Source organism: Psammomys obesus, unplaced genomic scaffold (assembly GCF_907164565.1).
Source record: "Psammomys obesus unplaced genomic scaffold, mPsaObe1.curated_primary_1811, whole genome shotgun sequence".
Classification (NCBI taxonomy): domain Eukaryota; kingdom Metazoa; phylum Chordata; class Mammalia; order Rodentia; family Muridae; genus Psammomys; species Psammomys obesus.
In genome coordinates, this window is record NW_026592510.1 from 26,279,891 (window position 1) to 26,305,029 (window position 25,139).

The 25,139-nt window shown below is 46.6% G+C and overlaps 3 protein-coding genes across 5 annotated transcripts; all 3 read left to right on the forward strand.

Moving 5' to 3' along the window:
* The first annotated feature begins 1,058 nt into the window (after positions 1–1,058).
* On the forward strand, positions 1,059–6,295 carry Polr2g (RNA polymerase II subunit G). Its single transcript, XM_055613704.1, has 8 exons — positions 1,059–1,150; positions 1,272–1,381; positions 2,024–2,183; positions 4,955–5,005; positions 5,115–5,180; positions 5,263–5,334; positions 5,833–5,866; positions 6,071–6,295. Exons 1-8 carry the CDS (start codon positions 1,139–1,141, stop codon positions 6,082–6,084), a joined length of 519 nt encoding a protein of 172 aa, XP_055469679.1. The 5' UTR covers positions 1,059–1,138; the 3' UTR covers positions 6,085–6,295.
* A 3,749-nt stretch (positions 6,296–10,044) lies between these two features.
* On the forward strand, positions 10,045–23,166 carry Taf6l (TATA-box binding protein associated factor 6 like). Of its 3 annotated transcripts, none has more exons than XM_055613727.1 (11): positions 10,045–10,125; positions 12,602–12,761; positions 13,204–13,290; positions 14,045–14,195; positions 14,333–14,383; positions 14,872–14,966; positions 17,406–17,480; positions 17,602–17,822; positions 18,112–18,244; positions 22,142–22,270; positions 22,374–23,166. In XM_055613727.1, exons 2-11 carry the CDS (start codon positions 12,615–12,617, stop codon positions 23,130–23,132), a joined length of 1,848 nt encoding a protein of 615 aa, XP_055469702.1. In that variant the 5' UTR covers positions 10,045–10,125; positions 12,602–12,614; the 3' UTR covers positions 23,133–23,166. The 3 variants fall into 3 exon arrangements, with proteins under 3 accessions (XP_055469702.1, XP_055469700.1, XP_055469703.1); XM_055613725.1 differs by lacking the exon at positions 10,045–10,125 and adding an exon at positions 10,164–10,327; XM_055613728.1 differs by lacking the exons at positions 10,045–10,125; positions 17,602–17,822; positions 18,112–18,244 and adding an exon at positions 10,164–10,327.
* A 27-nt stretch (positions 23,167–23,193) lies between these two features.
* Tmem179b (transmembrane protein 179B) lies at positions 23,194–25,121 on the forward strand. The gene is made up of 5 exons (XM_055613729.1): positions 23,194–23,323; positions 23,996–24,183; positions 24,261–24,395; positions 24,511–24,589; positions 24,770–25,121. The coding sequence occupies exons 1-5, from the start codon at positions 23,228–23,230 to the stop codon at positions 24,929–24,931; spliced, it is 660 nt and encodes a 219-aa protein (XP_055469704.1). The 5' UTR covers positions 23,194–23,227; the 3' UTR covers positions 24,932–25,121.
* The last annotated feature ends 18 nt before the right edge of the window (positions 25,122–25,139 follow it).

Genomic DNA, 25,139 nt, shown 5'->3' on the forward strand with positions numbered 1-25,139 from the left:
TGCCTTTGCCTCCCATATAATCTTCTGGGATTATAGACATAGCCACCACCACCCAGCAATTTATTTTACTTTTAATTATGTGTACTTAATTATATACATCATCTGTGTGTGAGTATGAGCCCATGAGTGCTGATGCCTTCTGAGGCTTCCAGAGGGTTTCAGGTCTCCTTACAGCTGGAGTTGTGAGACCCTGGATATGGGTGCTAGGAACTGAACTCAGGTCCTCTGCAAGAGCTGTATGCAGTGTTTAATCTTTGTTTTTATTTTATATGTATGGGTGTTCTGCTTGCATCTAAGTCTGTTCATCACAAGGGAGCAGTGCCCATGGAGGCCAGACAGGGCATTGGATATCCTAGGGCTGAAGGTGTAAAGGTTTGAGTCATCATGTTTGTGCCAGGAATCATTCCTGGATCCTTTGGAAGAGCAACAAGGGACCTTAACTGCTGAGCAGTCTCCCCAGCTATCTAATCTACATTTTGTTTTGCCTGCATGTATGTCTGTGCACCATTCATTTGCAGTGCTGAAGAAAGCCAGAAGAGGGTGTCAGTTCCCCCTGAACTGGAGTTAGTTACAGAAGATTGTGAGCCACTTTGCAAGAGCTGAGAATTGCTCTGGGGACTCCTCTGCAAGAACAGCAAGTCCTCTTAAGCACTGAGCCATTTCTTCAGCCCCTAAAATAAAGTTTTAAAATGTAAGGTTTTTTTTTTTCTGTTTGTTTTTAGTGTGCTTAAATATTTTACAGGATTTTCACACACAGCCCTGGTTGTCCAGGAACTCATTATGTAGATGAAGCTAGCACACTCAGAGATCAGTGTTTCCTCAGCTGGGTATAAGGGCATGTGGTACCAACCCAGGCGTACAACAAACTCTTTTTTGTTTGTTTGTTTGTTTGTTTGTTTGTTTGTTTTTCGAAATAGGGTTTCTCTAGGTAGCCGTGGATGTCAAGGCTGGAACTTGTTAAACGTGGGTCGGAAGTCTGAACGCTGACAGGCAGGTCTGAAAGGCGGGGCTTCGTGGATCCCCGCCCATGACGTTAAAGCTCAATAAGATTCCCCGGAAGCAATCGTAGAGCGTAAGTGCTTCCTGTGAGGTCCCCACGAGTGGAGTTCTGTTCTCTGCGGGCCAAGCTCTACGGAAGATGTTTTATCACGTGAGCTGGACGTGGGGTGGCGGTGAGGGCAGGGGCAGGAGGAGCACTGAGGCCAAGGGCGTACTAGTCGCCTCCCGTCTTCAGGGCGGCTGGTGGAGTCTCCATCTCCCCTTCTCTGCAGATTTCCCTAGAGCACGAGATCCTGCTGCACCCTCGCTACTTCGGTCCTAACTTACTCAACACGGTGAAGCAGAAGCTCTTCACCGAGGTGGAGGGGACCTGCACTGGCAAGTGAGTGTCTCGCTCACCGTGTGGTCTGCTGAATGCACCCACAATGACCCTCACCCTAATCTCTACCCGGCTCCTCTTGTTAGGGCTTGTCGCTCATCCTGAGGAACCCTTTCACTTTTCAGGCTCCCGAGGCAGCCAGTTTTTGCCTGTTTCGGTCCCTCTGCAAAGTTGAATAACAAAATTTCCATTCTTTGTGTGAAATCAGACCGTTATGCAGATGTTTTTGGTTTTTGAGATGGCCTCACTATGTGGACCAGGCTGGACTCTAACTCAAGAGATCTGCCTGCCCCCGAGTGCAGGGATTAAAGGCCCTGGTCACAACTCCCTGCCTCATTTGTGGTTTTTGAAAGACCTGTCTCACCATGTTGTCTCAGGCTGGCCTTCAACTCTGTCTGACCATCCTGGCTCAGCTGACTTGGTGCTAAGATAATAGATGTATGTCAGCATATCTGGACCTTCTTGGGCATTTACTGTACAATTATGATGGCATCATTTGATCTTACAGGTATTGATCTGTGTCCTGTCCTTTTGGTCACTGAGATTTCTGAGCAGCGCTCCCCCCAACACACACACACTCCTGTTGATGGCTTTATGCTGAAGCTCTACATATACAATAGCTGTCTTGTTTCATTCTCTTTGCAGATACGGCTTTGTAATTGCTGTCACCACCATCGACAATATTGGTGCTGGTGTGATCCAGCCAGGTCGAGGTTTTGTTCTTTATCCAGTGAAGTACAAGGCTATTGTTTTCCGGCCCTTTAAAGGTGAGGTGGTGGATGCTGTGGTCACTCAGGTCAACAAGGTAAGAACATTTACAGAAAGGTTGTGGGGTGGTTCCTAATCTCAGGGCTCAGTCCCCAGTCCATTTACTAATTGCCTTAAGTCTTTTGTTGTTGTTAAGATTTGTTTTTACCAACCAAGGACTATTCATGTAGATAACCTAGAACCCCTGCACAGATGTAGCACATGACAGTTCAGTGTCCAAGTGGGTTCCATAGTAATGGGAAGAGGGACTGCCTCTGACATAATCTGATTGGCCTGCTCATTGATCACCTCCCCCTGAGGAGGGAGCAGCCTTACCAGGCCACAGAAGATGACAATACAGCCACTCCTGATGAGATCTGATAGACTAAGATCAGAAGGAAGGAGAAGCAGACCTCCCCTATCAGTGGACGTGGGGAGGGGCATGCCTGAAGAAGGGGGAGGGAGGGTGGGATCGGGAGGGGGAGGAGGGAGGGGCTTACGGGGGGGATACAAAGTGAATAAAGTGTTACTAATAATAATAAAAAAATAAATAAAGATTTGTTTTTATTTTATCCTATTTTTGTTTTATTTGAGACAGGGATTTTCTGTGTAGCCTTGGCTGTCCTGGAACTCACTCTGTAGACCAGGCTTGTCTCAAACTCAGAGATCCATCTGCCTTTGCCTCTCCTGAGTGCTGGGATTAAAGACATGAGCCACCACCGTCCAGCACTTTATTTTATTTTTAATTATGTGTACTTGTGTGTTATTGTGTGACTACGAGCCCATGAGTGCTGGTACTGTCTGAGGCTTCAAGAGGGTTTCAGGTCTCTTTGCAGCTGGAGTTGTGAGATCCTGGATACAGGAGCAAGGAACTGAACTCGGGTCCTCTGCAAGATTATTTACTCTTTTTTTTTTTTTTTAAGAATTTATTTAATTTTTATTTTATGTGCATTAGTGTGAAGGTGTCAGATCCCTTGGAATTTGTGTTGCAGATAGTTGTGAGCTGCCATGTGGGTGCTGGGAATTGAACCTGGTCCTTTGGAAGAGCAGGCAGTGCTCTTCACCACTGAGCCATCTCTCCAGCCCGATTATGCACTCTTAATTATTGAGCCATCTCTTCAGTTTCTTAGGTCATTTTTTGGTTCTTCAGTTTCTTTATTTGTCAAGTCATAGTCTTCATCTAACTTGGGGTCTTGTGAATTAACATCAACAGTTATACTACAGTAGAAGCCTGTATTGACTGATAATGTGCAAATTCCTCTCTGACTTTTTCTTTCTCTACTCTGTTCTCCAGAACTGAGGATCAAACCCAGGGTCTTGTACTTGACAAGCAAGCACTCTACAGTTAGCTAGGTTTCCCAACCCCAAGACTTTTATTCATTCATTTATTTGTTTGTTTTTGTTTTTTGAAATGGTCTTACTATATAGCTCTAGCTAGCCTGGAGCTTACTTTGTAGATCAGGCTGACCTCAAATACACAGGGATTTGCCTGCCTCTGCCTCCTAAGTGGTGGGACTAGAGGCTTGTGCCACCATGCTTTTTAAAAATATATGTGAATGTTTTGCCTGTGTGCCACATGTGTGCTTGGTGCCCCTGAAGTCTAGAAAAGGGATGTTGGCTCTCCTGGCACTGGAGTTAACAGAAGATTGTAAACTGCCATGTGGGTTCTGAAAATCAAACTTGATTCCTTTGGAAGAGCATGTTTTCTCAACCACTTGAGTCATTGCTCTAGCTCTCTGCCCAGCTCTTTTTTAAATAAAAGCTGAGGTTTAAAAGCCTGGTATGAGCTGGGCACGGCAACATACACCTGTAATCCTAGCACTCTGGGAGGCAGAGGCAGAACGATCTCTGAGTCCAGGACAGCCAAGGCTACACATAGAGAAACCCTGTCTTGAAAAAAACCAACTAACCAACCAACCAAACAAACAGAAAAGGAACACAAAACATAAGAGAGCCTGGTATGGGGCTGGAGAGATGGCTTAGTGGTTAAGAGCACTGGCTACTCTTCCAAAGGACCTAGGTTCAGTTCCCAGCACCCACATGGCAGCTCACAACTGTCTGTAACTCCAGTTCTAAGGGATCTGACACCTTCACACTGATGCCCATAAAATAAATTATTTAAAAAAAGAAAGAAAGCCTGGTATGGTGTTTTAGGCCTGTAAACCTAGTCACTTAGAAAGCTGACATAGGATTGATGCATATTTTAAGCCGATATGGAATAATAGAGTGAGACTCTGTCTCAAAGTTAAAATAAGGACATGGGATATTGTTCAGTGGGCAAAGTGCTTCCTGTGTAAGCATGATGACCTGAGTTCTGGTTCCCAGCACCCTTGTAAAATCCAGGCTTAGTAATATAAGCCTGTAATCATCTCTACTTGGGAGCCTGAGACAGATCAGAAGTTCAAGGCCTGCCTGGGTTATAAAGTAAATAACAAGGTCAGCTAGTGCAGTTTAATGATATGCTAAGAAGCTAAGGATTATAGCTTAGTGGTTTAGAACACCGATTGTTCTAATTGTTCTTCCATAGGAACCTGGGTCTGACTCTCAGCATCCCCACAGAGCGCACAATCTTTTCTAACTCCAGGATCCAACCCCTCTTCTGGCTTCCATGGGCACTGCATATGCATGGTGCACAGACACACATGCAAGCAGGACACTCACACATAAAAATAGTGAAAAATAAAATTAAGGAAGTAAAAGGTTACAGAGAGAGAAATGAAAACGTGCTACAGTTCAGAATGTTACAAAACATGAAAGTAGAAATCAGATAAAGGTGGAAAACTTAGTCCCTCAAAGCAGAAGAAGCATGATCATTCATTTTCCTTTCAGGTTGGACTTTTCACAGAAATTGGGCCCATGTCCTGCTTTATCTCTCGACATGTAAGTCTGGGCATACTGGGTGGGGCCAAGGAAGAGACCCCCAGTTCATGGCCATAATCTAGTGATGGAGCCATCTGCAGTGCTAACCTTAATGTCACTTTCCTTCTAGTCCATCCCGTCAGAGATGGAGTTTGATCCAAACTCAAACCCCCCTTGTTACAAGACAATGGATGAGGTGAGTGAGTGGGAAGAGTTTGGTGAGAGGGTCGGGAATAAGCCATACTGAGCCTGAGTACATGGTTCTTCGCTTTCCACAGGACATTGTGATTCAGCAGGACGATGAGATCCGCTTGAAGATTGTGGGGACACGTGTAGACAAGAATGACATTGTGAGTCTCTTGCTTGACTTCTTACCTGTATCTCAGACTAGCCTCGAACTTATAATCCTTTTGCCTCAGCCTCCCAAGTGCTAGGCCAGTAACCATCATTCCCAGCTGAGAGCTGTTGACTTCTTTTTTTCTTTTTTAAAACTTTACTATTTTAGTGGTTTTTTTTTTAGATCTCATCATTTGTGTGGGTGTGTGTGGGCACACACACACTCACCACAGTGATGTTCAGATACCTTTCAGGTTCTCTACTGCATCTGTGGATTTTCCTGATGAGTGGATGGAACTCAGTAACCAGGCTTGTGCAGCAAGCTCTTTTGCCATCTGAGCTGTTTTACTAGCCCAAGAACTGTTGATTTCTTGCCTTCTATGGGTGTTGGGGGTTTCTGTGTTATTTTTCCATGAGAAGGGGAAGGGTGACAGAAGGCTTCAAATGGGGGGTTGGGAAAAGATGTTCCTGCTTGTTTTGGCCTCACTGCTCTGTTTTGTTTTCTCCTACAGTTTGCTATTGGCTCTCTGATGGACGATTACTTGGGTGAGTACCTGTCATGGGTGCCAGGACTATTCCCTGAAGAAGGGGGTGTGTTGTGGAGAGGGTGCCTGTAGGATTTAATTTTCTAGTCAGAGACATAAATTCTCTTCCTGTTCTCCAAGACATACATCCTTTTGGTGAGAAGTTTATGGTTTTGGCTGCCTGGGAACTCAGTGTCTAACTGATCTGTCTTTCCTCATTTCATAGGGCTTGTGAGCTGAGTGAAGGAGCCTCCAGCCTTGTTTGGTCCTGCTTTTGAAAGTATGACTTTCCTACTTGGGACACTGTTCAGAGGTTCAGTCTGGCCACTGTTAGGTAGGCAAGGAAGGTTCCTTGTCCCCAGAAGATTTCATTGCTTCTTCCAGATGAGCTGTGCTCTCAGCCTTTGTACTCTGTATTCTAACCATAAAGAGTCCTAAGTTCTTATGAAAATGTTCTCCTCTCTTGGTAGGAATAAGAGCTGTGTAGCTGGATTTACTTCTTTATGAGTTCTTATTTTTTCCACCCTTTATCTCCCCTCTTTTACCCCCATCACTAGATAAGAGAGAAAGGATACAGGGGAGACAGCGATATCTGAATCTAATTTCTTCCCTGTTTCTTCTTTGAGCATGACTACTAACAAACCGCAACCAACCCCCCTGTGTGACCAACAACAACAGACCCCACCTGTCATGGGCTCTAGCATTTATATAACCTCTGAAAATTTCCCATAATTCCAAATATCACACAGCTGCAGAAGCTATCTGCAGTTGGTGAAACCATGAGTCTGCTAGAGCACGAGACAAATTATAGTCAGGCTGCCTTTGAACTCCTACTCCTCCTGCCTTCACCCCCTTCCAAGTTTAAGGACTGCAAGTATGCGCCACCATTCCTGTTTTCTTTCTTCTTTTTTTTTTTTTTAGGGGCAGTTGGGCACAAGGATTCCATATTACATCATGTGGCCCCAGTGTTAATTGTGTTAAAGGTTCAGAAACTTTTTTTTCTTTCTCTCCAGACAGGGTTTCTCTGTTTAACTTTGGCTGTCCTGGAGTCGCTTTGTAGACCAAACTGGCTTTGAACTCAGTGATTCGCCTACCTCTGCTGAGGTTCAGAAACTCTTAAAAAGCTAGTAATGTAGGGGTGGAGAGATGGCTCAGTGGTTAAGAGCACTGACTGCTCTTCCAGAGCACCCTGGGTGTTAAGTTTCCAACCTCCACATGGCAGCTCACAGGGTTTTTCTGTGTGGCCTTGCCTGTCCTGGAACTCACTTTTTAGACCAGGCTGGCCTCAAACTTAGAGATCCTCCTGTCTCTGCCTCCCAAGTACTGGGATAAAAGGTGTGTTCCACCACTGCCTGGCTTTAAATATATATATTTTTAATTATCCTTCATTATATTTATGTGTGTGTGTCTGCAAGAGTGCAGGTGCCTGCAAAGAGGCCCAAGAGCTGAAGCTGGAGGTGGCTATGAGCCACTGGTATGCATGCTTGGGTAGAATAGTAAGTACTTTTAACTGCTGAGCCGTTTCTCCAGCCCCATGAAAGCTAGCATCTCTTCAATTGGCCCCAGGCTAGTCATAATGTGCTTTGTGCCCCAAACATACAATTTGTTTAACACATATAACTTCAGAACAATTCGGTGAAGTAGACTTACCTTGCTTTACAACCTTGTGAAATTGATCAGAGGTGAGCTGATGTGCCTAAGCACACAAGCCAATGATAAAATTCAACTACAGATTTTTATTTTTGAGACAGGCTCTTACACTGCATTCCAGCTGGCCTTGAAAAAATTCTCTTGTCCCATCCTCCCATGGTTTGGGAATAGAGGAATGTTCCAACATGCCGGGCAAGGGTCTGAAATAAAGCAGTTTGTTCTTTATAGGAACTAGGTTTTTGGGGAGTAAGAGGAAGCTTTTATGCTGGGGACCATGTTGGCAAGTCAGTGGTGCAGTGACTGAATTCACCAAAGACCAGACTGATAGAAATGGAAGATTCTTTTGTACTTTATGTACACTGGTATGTCTGATCCCCTGGAACTGGAATTACAGCTGTGAGCGTCCATGTGGGTGCTGGGAATTGAACTCAGGTCCTTCAGAAGAGTAATTCTTAACCACTGAGCCATCTGTCCAGCCCCAAGAAGTGGAAGCCCGCCGCCCCCCCCCCGCCCCCCCCCGCAGGATTTATCTGTGTAGCCTTGGCTGTCCTGGATATGCTTTGTTGAGCTGGCTGGCCTGGAATTCACAGAGATCCGCCTGCCTCTGTCTCCCCAAGTGCTGGAATCAGAGGTGTGTGCCACTGCACCCAGCTCAGAATTGGAAGATTTAATGAGGCACCACCAAAGTTGCAGGGGTGTGGGGGGGAGGGGCTGTTTAAGATTTTAAGGACTGCACCTGACATAATGTGGCCCCAATCTTAATTAGAGAGGGAGGGAAAAAAAGCTCTTAAAAAGTTCAGTGGAAATTTCTCAGGTCTAATCAGGAGGGACACCTGTGAGGCTCTTCCTTGGTTGGCCAGGTGACATGACCTATTGCTGAAAACTAATGACTTTTACAGTGTGGGATGCCTATCCTTGGGACTGGCCATCAGTCTCAGGCATGTGCTGTTAGTGGTCATACTTCTGCAAATGTAAATCTCCTTAAAGTGTACACTTCTCTGTATGGTAATAGGGCTCCTTAAGATAAAGTGTAGCCAAAGTGGTTTTGTTTTGAGGGTGGAATGGCTCAGCACAGTGACACACCCCAGATGGCATCCACCATAGCCACCTTTATTTTTGTGATAATGTGGATCTCATTACTGCTTTCCCCAGATCCTGCCTCTACTCTGGTTGGAAGCAAATAAACCCCAAACATACTACATACAACTTCACTAAATCTGATAGTCCCTGACAGCTCTGGGCCTTCCTCTATCCTCTTCTGCCTCCAAGTGGCCAAAGGTTGTCCAGAAATATAAATGTGAACAGTGTCAGTCAGCAACACAAATGCTACTGGGCTGATAAATTAAGGCCTTCGGGAATGGCCTCTCAGGTGGACAGTGCCCAAGCATGGAAACCAACTGGAATTAAAGTGAAAAGTACGGGCTCAGTGGTTAAGAGCGCCTCTTAGAAAGGGCCTGAGTTTAATTACCAGCACCCAAGTTAGCTGCTCACATCCACCATTACTCCATATTCCAGTTTCAAGGGATCTGATGCCCTCTTCTGACTTTCTTTGGCACCAGGTACATACGTGGTGCACAGGTACACATGCAGGCAAAATACTCATACATCTTAAAAATATTTTAGATTAAAATAATTCTTTAAACACCAGGTGAGGAGGCACACACGTTTAATCCCAGAACTCAGGAGTCAGTGCCAGGCGGATCTCTGTAAGTTTAAGACCAGCCTGGTCTACAAAGTGAGGCCAGGACAGGCAGGGCACATAAAAACCCCGTCTCGAAAAAGCAAATAAATAAACAAGTAAACAAATCTTCTCAATATTAAAGGACACTGAGGATGTAGCCCAGTGGTAGAACATTTGTCTACCCAATACAAAGCTGTAGTTTTGATCATCTGAACCACAGTAAATAAAATTTACTTTCTTAGGACCTCCTATATGCCAGGTTAGTCTTGATACGTAGCTGAGGATGATGCGGAACTTCCGATCTTCCCACTCTCACCTCGCAAGCCCTGGCATTACAAGTGTGTATCACCTCACCCAGTTTCCTGCAAGTTCTACATAAGCGCTCTACCAAGTGAGCGGTATCCAGCTTTACACGGGACTGGTGAGATGGCAAAAACAAGTAAGAGTTGTTGTATAAGCCCGACAACCTGCGTTCAGTTGTTGGTCTCCGGATGGGTAAGGGCATCAGCTCCTGCATGTTGTCCTCTGATTGGCAAGTACGTACACGCACACTATTTTTTTAAGATCAGCACCTGGAAAGCGGTGTAGTGGCACACATCTGTAATCCCAGCACTTTGGAGGCAGAGGAAGACATGTAAATTCAAGGTCAGCTTGTTTACACAGTTAATTCTAACTGCACACATCTGTAAACCAACCAACGAGAGCTGTTGCTTTAAGAAGCGCCAATCACGTGACCAACGACGCCTTGTTGCCTTTACCGCACATTCACACTGACCAATCCTGAAGTGGGACGCCTCCTTGGTGGGCGGGAAACTCAGCAGACGGCCACCGATTGGCTCCGCCTATGGAGGGCGGAGCCTGGGCGCCGAGAGAGGGAATTAGTGTGAGCCCGTGAGTGGAAGCAGCTGCCGCCTTCCCGGCGGGCGCCCTCACAACGCCGGAGTCCGCAGGTGAGCAGGCTCTGCCGGGACCTAGGGCTCCGCGTCCAGCGGTGGGCTGCTCACCAGCCTCGGAGCCCGGGGGCCCCGCCCCCTTCACCGAGCACGTGACACAAGTTCCGTAACCCCTGACCTCCCCACTCCACCCCACGCCCTCTGGCTCTGGGACGAAGGAAGGTGGGTCGGAGGATGCGCAACCCAGAGGCCTTTGGAGGTCGGTTCCCACACTGCCTAGTCAGAGGGAATTAGGAATAGGATGTGCGGGACAGGAGAAGTGGGAGACCCTGGTCACAGACCGGATTTTGTGAGGTCTCGACAGGGGAACATAATAGAGAAACTCTCCTGGCTTTCCACATGCACAAGATCGAGTGCTCCCATTTTACTGATGGGGAAACTGAAGCGTACTCATTTAGTGGTGAGTCTAGTGGTGGGACTCCAAATCTTTGGGCTTTGACACTAGGCCGAGTTCAAACACAAGCCTACTTGTGAATATAATATCCTGAGTTGTGGTAAGGGTGTGTGTCCCTGGCATTTAATTACTCAGTGCTTACTGTTTGGTCTTGGAGAATCCAGGTAACCTCTGTAAGCTATGACTTTTTGGCTTTGTGAAATGGACACAGTGTATAATACTGTATATCTTGTCTCATAGGATGAGGGCATGTAGTGTTGCTAACTGGAAGCCACAGAGATTTATATGCTTAGAAAAATAGCTGGGCTGTAGAGATGGCTCAACAGAGCACTGGCTGTGCCTCCAGAGTACCCAGGTTCAATTCTTGGCACCTACATGACTCACAACTGTCTGTAACTCCAATTCCAGGGGACCGACACCCTTACACTTATATACATTCAGGCAAAACACCAATGCACATAAAAACGGATGAATCTTTAAAGATAAATAACTATTCTCAGTAAGGAGTGACCCGTGCTTTTAATCTTAGCACTCAGGAGGCAGAGGCAGAAAGAGCTCTGTGAGTTCTGCGAGTTCGAGGTCAGCATGGTCTACAGAGTGAGTTCTAGAACTAAATAGACTGTCTCAGAAAATAAGCATTCTTTTTCCATCAAGTGTTAATGAGGGCATAGTATGTACTGACACTGCTGGACTCTTCGGGTGCAAAGGTGAGCATTCGGGCCATAGTCTTTGACGGTGTGCAGCTTACAGTATACTGGGGAACTACATTCTGAGCCCCAGCACCCCTTTAAAAAGAGTGGGATTGATGGTAAAAAGCTGTGTGTAGAATAAGCTTGTAACCCAACCCTGGGCATGCCAAGATAGGCAGGTCCCTGGAGCTTGCTGAGCAGCCAGCCTAACTTCCACTGTGGACCTCAGGTTCCAGTGAGAAAGCCTGTGTCAAAAACACAAAGTGGACAGTTCCTCAGGAGGACTGATACCCAACGTTTTCTTCTGGTATGAACTCTGCAGACACACACACACACAAGTTATGCAAATGTGTAGTTACAGACTGTTTGAACTTAAGGCCTTACACATGTTAGGAAAGTTCTCTGCCACTGAGCTAGGCTCCAGCCTCCCCCCCTCCCCCCCAGGATTTTTTTGTGTAGCCCTGGCCATCCTGGAACTTGCTTTGTAGGCTTCAAACTCAGAGATCAGCCTTTGCCTCCCCGAGTGCTGAAATTAAAGGTGTGTGCCACTACTGCCTGGCTCCAGCCTTCTTTTTACATTTTATTTTGAGATAGTCTGAGTTGTTAGGGTAATCTTGAACTCACTTCATAGTTCAGGTGGGCTTTGAACTCTCCATCCTCTTGCCTCATAACTGCCTTGAAGACAAACTTCAGGGTCAGTTACACAATCCAGGAAGACGTCCCTGAGCAACTGATCTGAAGGAGGGAGTAGGTAATGGATCGCAGAGTCAAAAATATTCAGGAAGGAGAACAGAGAAGGGGCGGTGTCAAATAGAAGAAACACAGTGGACTGAGATAAGGAAATGAAAGTGGCCATGGTTGGAAGCGTATAACACAAGGGAAGCTGTAAGGTTTTGTAGACAGACAACATATGCATAGCCTTTCTAGCATGGCCAGTTCCTTTATTCCAAAAGCAACAGGAAGCTGGGTATGGTGACATGCACCTTTAATCCTAGCATTTGGGAGACAGAGATAGGTGGATCTCTGTGAGTTCAAGGCCAGCATGGTCTACAAAGAGAGTTCCAGTATAGCCAGTGCTATACACAGAGAAACCCTGTCTCGGAAAACAAACAAAAGCCCAAAAGCTGCAGGAAGCACTGGGAGGAGGACTGTAGGGCTACACAGGTTGCCCATTGGTTTTAGAGATGAAGAATGACGAACCCTTGCTGGGGCCATGGGAGATACCTCTGGCTCATCTTGGACCTGGGCCGTGCTGAGCCTCTAAACTCCTGTTTGCAGATTGGAGAGCAAGAGGAGCAGGCATAGTTGAAACGGTCTTGCTTGGCCTCATGCCTGAGAGAATCTCAGAGATACTAGGGGCTGCTTTACAACCTTCCTTTTCCACTTGCAGCTCCACCAGGGCCATGTCAGAAAGAGAAGAACGGAGGTTTGTGGAGATCCCTCGGGAGTCAGTCCGGCTCATGGCCGAGAGCACGGGGCTGGAGCTGAGTGATGAGGTGGCAGCTCTGCTCGCCGAAGACGTGTGCTACCGTCTCAGAGAGGCCACACAGGTATGCTGGTCTCAGTCCCCTCACCCCTTCTTCCTTTATTCTTCCCTGTTCCCTCTTCCCACACTGACAGTGTTCCACACATGTGTGTCAGGTACCGTGTGCTTCGAGGTCAGGAGATAGTCTATGTCTGTTAAAGAGTCCAGTTCTAGCCAGTCAGGCCTCTGGAAAAGAAAACCCCTGCTGGGGACTTTCTCAGGATTGTTTCTTACAATGTCCTGCTGCCTAGGCAGAATGGATGGGTAGTGACACCATGAGACACCGAGGCACACAGTGGGGACGGAGGTGACATGTGGAAGTTGTACATGGGCTAAATTGGAAATGGCAGGCTTTCAGATCACCAGTGTGGGGTCCTCTTTGTCTTTTCAGTTTAGCCCATTTCCCTTGGGGGTTTCTACATCTGCTCCCTGCCCCTTGACTCTGGATTCTTTTCCTTCCCTTCCAGAATAGCTCTCAGTTCATGAAACACACGAAACGAAGGAAGCTAACAGTGGAGGACTTCAACAGGGCTCTCAGGTGGAGCAGTGTGGAGGTAAGTGGAGTATGGCCGTGGAGGGCTCAGATCAGGGCTGGCATTGTAGTGAGACACGAGGGCACACACTGTGTAGCACGCCAGGTGCTAGGCCCAGACCAAAGAAACATGAGTTCCCAAAAACTGGCAAGGCCCCTGAGGTCCTAGAGGATGGGGAAGGCTGAGTAGATGAGGTAGAGCTTGAACTGGGCCTTAAAGAGTGCTGAGGAAACCAGGTAGTGATGGCGCACGCCTTTAGTCCCAGTACTCAGGAGGCAGAGGCAGGTAGATATTAGTGATTTTGAGGCCAGCCTGGTCTACAGTGTGAGTTCCAGGACAGCCAAGGCTATACATAGAAACCCTAGCTCGAAAAACTGAAACCAAAAAAGAAGAAAAAGAGTGCTGAGGAAATTGAGCTTGGAGTACTCTAGAAATAAAAAGGCATGCTAGATAAAAAAATAGCCTAAAGAAACACGGGATGTTATCCTGTCTTGGTGTAGTTCTCGGATAGGGAGTTGAGGGAGGAAAGTACTGTGGTTTTAGAATTGTTTGGGCATTGAGTGAGACTGGCAACTCAGCGGTTTTATAATTCTGTGAGGGAAGCCAACACCCACTCTTGACCTAGTGAACCGTAGAGAGCTCTGAGCCCCAGACTTCTCTCTTCTAGAGACCCGTGGACTCCTCCAGCATAGGCTTCCTGCTCCAACAAGGAGAGCCTCATTCTGCCTGTTGTTGCTTCACTGAATTCACCTGTTTATCAATCCTTTCTCCTCAGGCTGTGTGTGGCTATGGGTCCCAGGAGGCATTGCCCTTGCGTCCCGCAAGGGAGGGTGAGCTCTACTTTCCAGAGGATCGAGAAGTGAACCTGGTGGAGCTGGCACTGGCCACCAACATCCCCAAAGGCTGTGCAGAGACAGCTGTCAGAGGTGGCTGCCAGGGTTCTTGGGATTAGGACAGGAACTGGATGGTCCAAGTGGTGCTCATGGGCCAACTTTAAGGTATGCCAGAATTTGGAGGGGCAGAATTTGTCCCAACTGACATCATCTTTCTCCCCTGATTCTAGTTCATGTCTCCTATCTGGATGGCAAAGGAAACCTGGCACCTCAAGGATCAGGTAAATGGCAATATGGAGAATGGGCTGTCTGGAAGAGCTCTAAAGGAGCGAGGGACCTCTGTGCCTTTTGGTCTGTGTCTCATAAGGATTTATGGGTGCCTGCCGGGTTCTAAAGGGAATCCTGACCTATTATCATTCATAACATATGTTGGAGACCAAGACAGAAGTTTGGGCTGCATGCTGAAGCCCCCAAGAGTATCTTACTTCCAGGGTATGCTGAGCAGAGCTTCAGAGAGCCCGAGTCTTGTACCCTGGGAGCTTGAGGCATGAGCAGGAATCTGTGTTGCAGGGGATGGGTGGCAGTAGATAGAGCCAAGAGATGTGGAGCCGGCCTGATCAGCTGGAGCAGCTGGAACCTGTGCCTACTTATTATGCTTGAATGGGTTTCTGGTGGGTGGGTGTGGTGGTGGTTGTAGGGCAGCAGCCTGAGGAAGCCTCTAGAAGGCTGTCCCTCCATCTGTGACCACTTCCTTCCTGACTTCTCACAGTGCCCAGTGCAGTGTCTTCACTGACAGATGACCTACTCAAATACTACCAGCAAGTGACTCGGGCAGTTCTGGGAGATGATCCACAGCTGATGAAGGTGAAACAATGGGTCTGACTAGGCATAAAGTCAGAGTTTTAAATCCTTATGAAGTATTTTCAGCGGTCTAATTCCTGTTCTCTATATATGAACTAGTGACTATGGGGGACCCTGTTGTCTAGTGGTGTGTGCACTCTGTGTGGCCCCTGCTATGCCAGTCCTGACCCCTTTATGCTCTAGTAAAAACCCTTGTTCCCTGGGCAGTGGGCAGTAGAGCAGGTGCTTCTAACAGAAGATATATTTCCACACCTTCATTTGGATTCCCTTCTTTTGCTCTGGAGCCAGATGAGGTGTTTATTTATCTGGACTTTAAGGAAAAGGGAAGAAATAGAGGTCCAGGTTAGGTGGGTCCTGTTGCCTCGCCAGACCTGTGCTGCAGACGTAGTTCCTGAGCTGTTAACTGCTGCAACTGCTTACACCTGGACACCCGTGGTCTTTCCTCTTCTGCCCACAGTCAGATGAAGGCTGTGCTTTGCCCATCATGTGAGATTACTGTGTGTGGTGTAGATCCTCCATATCTGGCTGCTGCTGTTTTGCTTAAAAAAATTAGGAACATTGCCAGCATCCGTTTCTATCATTAGAACTTGGCTGCTGGACTAGCCGTGCATTGGCTAGCATGTGCAAAGGCCTGGATTAGAGTCCCAGCACTGTAAGACAACACAGAAGCAGCCATGGTTGTGTGGGTCTGTAATCTTAGCACTGGTAGAAAGATTGTAAGTTTGAGGCTGGCCTGTGGCTACTCTGTAAGACCCTGTCTCAGCAGACAACAAAGCCCAAGGAAACAAAACTTAGCTCTTGCTTTGCTCCTTAGTCACCTATGGCTAGCAGCTAGGCTTGGGAGCTAAGCCCCTTTTCCTTTCAGATTTTTAAAAGGTTTGGAGGATCCAGGTCATAGTGGTTTATGATGTGGTGGGTTTCTTTGGTTTATGTTTTTTTGTGTAGTTCTGGTTAGCCTGGAAACATTATGTTGGCTTGGCTGACCATGAACTCGGAGATCTGCCTGCCTTCTTCCCTGGAGCTCTAGGATTAAAGCTGTGCACCACTATACACAACTGTTTGCTTTCACTTCTTTGTTTTGTTTGTTTGTTTCAAGACAAGGTTTCTTTGTGTAGCCTTGGTTGTCCTAAAACTAGCTCTGTAGACCAGGCTGGCCTCAAATTCACAGAGATCCTCCTGCTTCTGCCTCCCAAGTGCAGGAATTAAAGGTGTGCACCACCACCCAGCTCCGTTTTAATTTTTTAAAGAATTATTTCTCTATTATTTTATGTGAGTGAGTGATTGCCTGCATGCATGTTAAGAGCATTATCTCTTCAGTGCCCACTGAGGTCAGAAGAGTGCACGTATCTCTTAGAACTAAAGTTACAGGTGTAAGCTGCTAGTGGGTGCTCGGAACTGAACCCTGGTCCTCTTTAAGATCGGCAAGTGCTCTTAACTCCTGAGCCATCTCTCTAGCCCTGGATGAAGTTTTTTTTTGCTGTAATAAATGTCTTCTGCCTATAAAAGTAATACAAGTATATATTTATTATTGAGCTACATATAATATAAAAGCATACAGTCTTCTGTTCACTCCTGTGTTTGTTCTTATTACAAATAACAGCTACCTTAATATAAGCATAAGTGGTATCTGGTTTTACAAGTGACCTTTTTTTCCCTTCAGTTTTATTTTGTTTTGAGACGAGTTAGTCTTAGTCTTGCTGTTGGCCTGGAACTCAACATGGAAACCCAGGCTGGCCTCAAATTTGGAGCAATCTTTATGTCTTAGCCTCTTAAGTGCAGAGACTATAGGCTTCAGCCACCAAGCCTAACCTACAGCTTTTTCTTAGTTAAAAATGTTAAATAATTCGGCATGGTGGTGAATACCTGTAGTCCTAGAACTTGGGATATGGGAAGCAGGGGGATCAGAAGTTCAAGGTCATCTTCAGTTACATAATTAAAGGCCAGTCTAGCATATATCAGACCTTGTCTCAAACAAAAAACAAATCTTGGATATTCTTTTTCTTCTCCTTTTCCTTTTTCTCCTCCTCCTCCTCATTCTTCTTGTGTGTGCTCACACAATTGTGCACGCTTTGGCACATGTGTGAAGGTAAGAAGGTAGCTCTGAAGGTAAGAAGGTGTCTGATATTTGAGCTTAGGTTGGTGGCCTTGGTCAACAAGTGCTTTTAATCACGCTCTGAACACTCACAGGCCCTGCCTTTTTTCTTTTGCAAAGAGAGTCAGCCTGGCTGTAGACCGGTCCACTACCTGCCTTGTGTGCCACGCTTAGCATATGTTTTTTTTTTTGTTTGTTTTTTTTTTTTTGTTTTTTTTTATTAACAGACAATACTGTTCTTGTCTGTGTCGGTGGGAATTTATGGATCAGGGCATGACTATTTAACGTGATAACACATGGGTGCTAACCCACCCTCCAGGCTTTTCTTTTATTGAGGTGGTTTCTTTCAGGTTGCCCTTCAGGACCTGCAGACAAACTCCAAGATTGCAGCACTCCTTCCTTACTTTGTTTATGTGGTCAGTGGGGTAAGTGACCAGTTTTCTAGTGAAGATGACCCTGCAGTGTTTAGGGCTCATAAAAAACTCTGTCAGAATGGCAGGCTCCTGTCTTTTCATATCTTTCTAAGCCACCCACTTCTGCAAACAGGTAAAATCTGTAAGCCATGACTTGGAGCAGCTGCACCGACTACTGCAGGTGGCACGGAGCCTGATACGGAACCCACACCTCTGCCTGGGGCCCTATGTCCGGTCCCTGGTGGGGAGTGTGCTCTACTGTGTCTTGGAGCCACTGGCTGCCTCCATCAACCCCTTGAATGACCACTGGACTCTGCGGGATGGGGCTGCCCTTCTACTAAGCCACATCTTCTGGTAGCCACTGGGCTCAAGCTGAGCAGAGGGTGGGGTAGCTTAACAGAGCTGATTGGGTTGTGGTAGGGAGCTGTATGAAACCTTTGGCTTTTAGATTAAATGCTGAATGTGGAACTTTCCTTAGAGCTCTCTAGCTGACATGCCATGGAACAATTACGAATATTCCAAGATATTTGTCTTTGTCCCTTGGATCCTGCGCCAGTCAAACCTGGCAGCCAATCCCAGAGTTCAACAGATGTTCAACTCCTTATGTGTGGTACCTCACTGTCTTTCCTGACTGCTCCCACAGGACTCATGGGGACCTTGTGAGTGGACTCTATCAGCAGATTCTGCTCTCCCTGCAGAAGGTCCTGACAGACCCTGTTCGGCCTCTCTGTTCTCACTATGGGGCTGTGGTAGGGCTGCATGCTCTAGGCTGGAAGGTGAGGACCCTGGCTTTTCTCACAGATCTCTGAGAGTGGCCATGTGTGTTGGAAAAATAGCATTGATGTGTATTTTATTGCGAAAGTTGTGTGTGTTTGATGCTGCCTGGTTGAGACCTTGCCTCAGGCCAGGTTTCTGATACACCTTGACTGTCTATATGTAAGCGCTATCCCTTCAGAAATCCTTTTTTGTTTTGTCTTGTTTTTTAAGATTTATTTATTTATTTTATGTTTGAGTACTCTATCTGCATGTACACCTGCATGCCAGGAGACATCAGAACACATTATAGATGGTTGTGAGCCACCATGTGGTTGACTGGAAATTGAACTCTGGACCGCTAGAAGAGCAGCCAGTGCTCTTAGTGGCTGAGCCATCTCCAGCTCAGAAATCCTTTTTTTTTTTTTTTTTTTTTTTTTTACATTTCCTGCTCATTCCATAATACCATGTTAGAAAATACCCTCAATTTCTTAGTTTTTCTCCTTTTCTCTTGTTGTTTTTATTTGAGACAGAGCTTCTTTTATAGCATATACTGGCCTTCAGTTTGTGATCCTCCTGCCTTAGGCAACATACTTGTCTTTTTGTTTTATTGCATATTTTATGAACAGAAATTTAGCATCCATAAAAATCAGACGATTATGTGTCTTAATTTCTTTAATATGACTATGTCCACTGAGTCATTCTTTGATAATTGGAATAATTCTTTTTGTTTCATTTTGAATTTATCTTGCTTTTTTTTTTTTTTTTTTTAGTTTTTAGAGAAATACTATATCAAGTAATTCTGTGATTCTGTCGGTTGGTTGGTTGGTTGGTTTGGTTTGGTTTTTTTAAGGCAGGGTTTCTCTGTGTAGCCTGGCTGTCCTGGACTCACTTTGTAGACCAGGCTGGCCTCAAACTCACAAAGGTCTTCCTGCCTCTGCCTCCCAGAGTTTTGGAATTACAGGTATGCGCCACTGCACCGAGCTAATCAAGAGACGTATTTGCATGTTTTAAGGAGTCCTCGCAGTTTTTAGGGTACTTTCACAGTTGCCCTAAGGAGAACCAGGACACTGTTTTTGCAGTGCTGGCTGTCAAATGCAGGGTCTTGTTCACCTTGGCCAGCCTCTACACCCCACCCCCACCTCCCACCTATCTCTTTTGTCCTTTCATGGGGGTTGTTTCTTGTTGGTTATAGAAATACAGTTGATATGTTCGTGTTTTAAGCTCAGAAACAGTTCATTAGAGTTTAAAAGGAAAACATACCAGGGCAGGCAAGCTGCAAATCTCATTATCTGCCAGAGGTGGAAGTTGAAGGAAAGAAGAAAAAAGCCATGTCATTTGAGCTAAAGTGGCTAGTGGTAGGAAGCCACATGTTCGTTGGGGAGAGACGTTTTAGAGAATGAGTAAGGAAGTCCAAATGATCAGAACAAAGCATACTTAGGTTCTAGCCAGCATTTAAAAAAAAAAAAAAAGAAAGAGCCAAAAACAAACCAAAAATAAATAAATAAATAAAAAGTAAAAAAAAAAAAAAGTTTTGGCACATGCCCTTAATTCCAGCAGGCAGATCTCTGAGTTCGATGCCAGCCTGTTCTACAGAGTCAGTTCCAGCCATGGATACCCCTCCCTCCAAAAAAAAAAGGACGGGTGGTAGTGCAGGTCTTTAATCTCTGCACTTGGGAGGCAGAGGCAGGCGGGTCACTGTTAGTTCGAGGCCAGTCTAGTCTACAAAGAGAGGGCCAGGGCAGCCAAAGCTACACATGGAAACCCTGTCTTGACAAAATCAATCAATCAATAAATGAATAAATAAATAAATAAGTACAGTTTCTATTGGATTAAACTAGACTTCTATTTATCCCAGGCTGGCCACGGACTTGCTTTGTAGCTGAAGGGGACCTTGAACCTCCTCCCACCTTCCAGAGTGCTGGCATGCCAGAGTTAAAGGCATGTGCCCTTACACTTAATTCATTCAGTGCTGAGATCAGAGCATGTTAGCCAAGCACTTAACCAACTGAGCCATATTTTAGCACCTTTTGCAGAAATGTTTATTGTATAAGTACATGATATGTGTGCATAGGCATGTTTGCCATATTACATGTGTGGAGGTCAGAGGAGATAGCTCTGTAGAGTCAGTTGTCTCTCTTAAATTTATTTGGGTCCAGGCATTGAACTCAGGTCACAAGGCTTGTACAGCAAGTGTCTTTATACAGTGAACCATCTTGCTGGCCCCTCAATGCTTTTTGTTGTTGTTTTATTATTATTGGCTTTTTAAAATTTTTATGTCTATTGGTGTTTTGCCTGCATGTATATCTGAGTGGGGGCATAGGTCCCTTGAAACTGGAGTTACAGACAGTTGTGAGCTGCTTTGTGGGAATTGAACCCAGATCCTCTGGAAGAGCAGCTAGAGCTCTTAACTACTGAGTCATCTCTCCAGCCCCTTATTGGTTTTCTAAACTGCGTTTCTGTGCAGCCCTAGCTATCCTAAGCTTGCTTTGTGGACTAGGCTGCACTAACTGCCTCCTCCGAGCTTACACCCCCTACCTCTTGCTGGGATTAAAGGCTTGAGCCACCATCCCTGGATTTGTTTGTGTTTTGTTTTTTTAAAAAGTACTTGGTCTCAAACTCATGAATGCTAGAGTTATAGACTTGTACTTCAAAATCTGGCTGATTTATTTTTATACGATTGAGGTCACTTTCTGAGTGTATATTGATATCTGTTAACTTTTAGCAGGATGTTTTGGTGTCTTTCATAGTTATTTAAAATGTAATCCCTATTTCTTTCTGTCAGTAACATTTTTCCTAGAAGTTTGACTGTTGGTCAGCATTTTCAAATGTTCATGCTCTGTGGATGAGTGGTACAAGTCTACCTTATATGTCAAAGTCCATCTCAAATGTCATTGTCTTTATTTAGACAGTGCTTTGCCCGCAGCCATGTGTGGTATTATGTAAAATTAACTTTTATTTACCTGATTAACCTAAGCCTAGTCCTGGAAGCTTCTAGCCTATATCCAATCAAATCTAGGACGAGAATGTTTTCATTTTCAGCCTCTGAGACTTAACTGCTGAATAACCTTACCCTTTCTTGTTCTTTCTGAGCTCTGACTGGCTGGTTTAACTCAGCTGTTTTGGCTCAAATTCCTCTCCAAGCTGAGTGACTCAGACTGGCTTCTCTCAGCTTCTGACTGAATTGTTCACCTTGGCCTGATACTAACTTTGGCAATATGTTCTGGCTCCTTCTCATCCTCTGGCTCGTTCTGTCTTTATCTGTGTTTAGCTTGTTCTCTCTTTGACCTCTCTCTCTGTAAAACAGCCTCCTATCTTCCTCATTCTCTGTGCTGCTTCACTTTCCTCTCCTTATGAGAGTTGGGCATATCCTATTCTGTCAAATCTTTGGTCACTTTTTCTGCCACTAGAAAGTTTTTGGATGTGATCTCTTGCCAGAGCAGCCATGTTGTGAAATAAAATTCCTCAACAGTAGTACACTATAATCCCAGAGCTTAGGAAGCTAAAGAAAGGGAATTCTCATGAATATCATGCCTAGTCTGGGCATCCAGCATGTTAATTTCAACAACAAAAAACCCAGTATTGTTTTTATGAGTGTGGTCTGAACTCAGCTCTCCTTAATGAGAACGCGACTTTCCTACTGTTTGTATTCACTAGCAGTCTGCAAACCATGTCATAATGATTCCATTATGCCTTAGTAGCCCATGGTAAATGCCAGTAAGGGGGCATTTTATATGGCCTGCGTTTGTATGTCTTTATTTCTCATGCTTACCGAAAGTAGTTCCCAGAGATATGTGGGATATCTCAGTGATGGAATTGAGGACTAGCCCTGTCAACAATCGAGTGTGTCTTTTGTTGGGAAGGGTATTCCGGGCATTTGGAACTAGGTTGCTTAACTGCATCTCTTCTTTCCCTTCTAGGCAGTGGAACGAGTCCTGTATCCACATCTGCCCACCTACTGGACAAACTTGCAGGCGGTGCTGGATGACTATTCGGTATCTAATGCGCAGGTCAAAGCAGATGGGCACAAAGTCTATGGAGCTATTTTGGTGAGTACCAGCCCCAGCTTCTACCCGCAGATACTCAGCAGGTCTACTTTGAGATATCTCTTGGGCCTGGGCCCAGGTTCCTCCTAGCTCTTTTTTTTTACAGGTAGCTGTAGAGCGACTACTGAAGATGAAAGCCCAGGCAGCAGAGCCCAACCGTGGTGGCCTTGGTGGGAGGGGGTGCCATCATGCAGAGGATCTGCCTTGGGACAGCCTTCTCCTGCAAGAATCTCCCGGGGCTGGTACCGAACCAGGCTTTGGATCTGGTCTCCCCCTGCCGCCAGTGGGTACAGGGCCAGAGGACCCTTCTTCCTTGACCCTGGCAGACATCTACCGTGAGCTATACGCCTTCTTCGGTGACAGCTTGGCCACCCGCTTTGGCACTGGCCAGCCCGCGCCCACGGCCCCACGACCGCCCGGAGACAAGAAGGAGCCAGCAGCCGCCCCGGACTCAGTGCGGAAAATGCCGCAGCTGACTGCCAGCGCGGTGGTCAGCCCTCAGGGGGACGAAAGTCCGGGCGGCGGGACCGCAGTGGCAGCCTCTGCCGCTTCAGAGAGCAGGCCACTGCCGCGCGTGCATCGGGCGCGGGGCGCCCCTCGGCAGCAGGGTCCCGGCGCGGGAACGCGAGATGTCTTCCAGAAGAGCCGCTTTGCGCCCCGTGGCACCCCTCACTTTCGGTTTATAATCGCAGGGCGTCAGGCTGGGCGGCGCTGCCGCGGGCGCCTCTTTCAGACTGCTTTCCCCGCGCCCTATGGGCCGAGCCCTGCGTCCCGCTATGTGCAGAAGTTACCCATGATCGGCCGCACTGGCCGTCCCGCCCGTCGCTGGGCGCTCTCGGACTATTCGCTGTACCTGCCACTGTGAGACTACGCCTCGGAGAATAAATCCCCACCTGGAAGTGACGTGTCTGTTCTCGTGGGCGGGGCTTGGGCGGTTGGCTTCCTGGAGGCCTGGGCGCCATGGCGCTCCCCTGGTTGCAGAGAGCTGAGCTCGTGCTCTTCGCTGCCGCCTTCCTGTCCGGGGCAGTGGCGGCCGCGGCGCTGACCCGGACCCAGGTGTGGCTGAGGGGTGGGCTGGTCTTGGCGTCGAGCAGGCCGGCATGGGGGTTCTGGCCCCGGTATCTACATTGGGCTGGGGACTAGAACTTCCCAAAGTTGTTTTCCTGGCCAAAGGAACTGGACGCGCAGAGCGTCTTCGAGCCCAGTTTGAACCGGTTAATTACTGCATAAGCTTACTGGGATGCTGAGATACAAAGGCCCAGTCTCTGCATCCATCCTAACAGAAACATTTGTATCCAAAACAAAAACCTAGTGGAGGTGATCAAGATGCTGCATGATTGTACCACGATGTGTGAAATGAGGAAATGTATACACCAATGTACTTTTACTACTGCTGGACAGTCTTGGTAATGGAATACTTTTGAGTTGCTATAGGAGTCTAGGACGCCTACTTTTGCAGATGAGGAGAGCGTCTTGTTAAAGGGCATACAAAGTCAGGGCTTTAGAATTTCTGTTCACAGGGAAGGCTAAAACTTGGGATTCTCTTCGGTTCTTTATATTTATAACCCACTGAATTTTCTGACTCTCCTGGGTCCTGCAGACTTTGTTCCCAGCAGATCCACATCAGTCACTCTGGTTCACCTAAGTTGTGAGCCAGCTCCGACATCTGACAGGAACCAGCATCTAGGAGCACTGAACTGAAATGGACTCAACAGCTTCTCTCCACAGGGCTCCTTCGGTGGTAGCTGTCCCTTGTATGGTGTGGTTGCTCTCAACGGCTCCTCTTTGACCTTGTCAAGTCCCTCAGCCCCTTCTCTCTGCTACTTTGTGGCTGGGGCTTCAGGCCTCCTGGCCCTCTACTGCCTTCTGCTTCTCTTCTTCTGGGTCTACAGCAGCTGCATCGAGGATTCCCACAGGTGATTGCCCTACCTAGGACAAGGGAGTGAGGTGAGGAGTCCCATCACAGCCACAAAGTTTGTTTTCTTTCCCTCAGAGGTTCTGTAGGGCTCCGAATTGCGTTGGCCATCTCAGCTATAGCCATCTTCCTGGTGTTAGTGTCTGCCTGTGTACTTCGATTTGGAACCAATTCTCTCTGCAGTTCCATCATCTCCTTGAACCATACAATTAGGTAATGGGAATGGGAGGGAAGTGTGGCAGGGACTACCTTCCCACTGTAGGGGACAAGTCATTTAAGTTCCCATTTATCCCCATCCTCTTTCTCACAAGTGTCTCTGACCTCACAGCTGCCCTGAAGCCCAGAAATTCTCATGGACACCTCCTGGAACTGCTGTGCAGTTTTACACCAACCTACACAATGCTGAAGTGAGACAAAGGGATGTGATAAGATTAAGTAACTAACTTAGGAGTGTTCACCGTGTGATATGTACTTGGCTCAAAGTAGCCAGGGGACCTGTTACCTTAGTCTGACCATACAGAATATTGTGTGGGTAGGACTGGATTGAAGAAGGATTCCCTCCCTCACATTCCTGTTCTCTCTCACAGACCTCTTCTTGGGTGAATCTGATATTGTGGTGTCTGGCCTTGATGCTCCAGGTCGTGCAGTGCAAGTCTAAAGCCACTCCATACCAGCCGCAGGAGAGGGGTGACCCAGAGTGGAGCTCTGAGACCGATGCTCTTGTTGGGCACCGCCAGTCTCATTCCTGAAGAATACTCAGTGCTTTCTACCACCAGAACCTCCACGCCTAAGTGCTTTTAATCCTTTTGCCTCCATACAGCCCTGTTTATATTGGGAACCCCAGTTTTCCCTCCAGGAGGGAAACATTAGAATAGGCCCCCTCTGCTTTTTCTCCTTAACATTTTTTGTACCAAAATAATATATTACTTTTCTTCACAATGGTATGGAGTTCTTGAT

What these genes read in the sequence shown, in the direction of transcription:
- Polr2g (XM_055613704.1), top strand. An exon ending in GAGGGGACCTGCACTGGCAA is followed by an intron (nt 1,382 to 2,023) that starts GTGAGTGTCTCG and finishes TTCTCTTTGCAG; the next exon opens with ATACGGCTTTGTAATTGCTG. An exon ending in CCTGCTTTATCTCTCGACAT is followed by an intron (nt 5,006 to 5,114) that starts GTAAGTCTGGGC and finishes CTTTCCTTCTAG; the next exon opens with TCCATCCCGTCAGAGATGGA.
- Taf6l (XM_055613727.1), top strand. Translation starts at nt 12,615, where the DNA reads ATGTCAGAAAGAGAAGAACGGAGGTTTGTGGAGATCCCTCGGGAGTCA. An exon ending in TGCAGAGACAGCTGTCAGAG is followed by an intron (nt 14,196 to 14,332) that starts GTGGCTGCCAGG and finishes CCCTGATTCTAG; the next exon opens with TTCATGTCTCCTATCTGGAT. An exon ending in CTACTAAGCCACATCTTCTG is followed by an intron (nt 17,823 to 18,111) that starts GTAGCCACTGGG and finishes CTGCTCCCACAG; the next exon opens with GACTCATGGGGACCTTGTGA.
- Tmem179b (XM_055613729.1), top strand. Translation starts at nt 23,228, where the DNA reads ATGGCGCTCCCCTGGTTGCAGAGAGCTGAGCTCGTGCTCTTCGCTGCC. An exon ending in CGGCGCTGACCCGGACCCAG is followed by an intron (nt 23,324 to 23,995) that starts GTGTGGCTGAGG and finishes TTCTCTCCACAG; the next exon opens with GGCTCCTTCGGTGGTAGCTG. An exon ending in TCCTTGAACCATACAATTAG is followed by an intron (nt 24,396 to 24,510) that starts GTAATGGGAATG and finishes CTGACCTCACAG; the next exon opens with CTGCCCTGAAGCCCAGAAAT.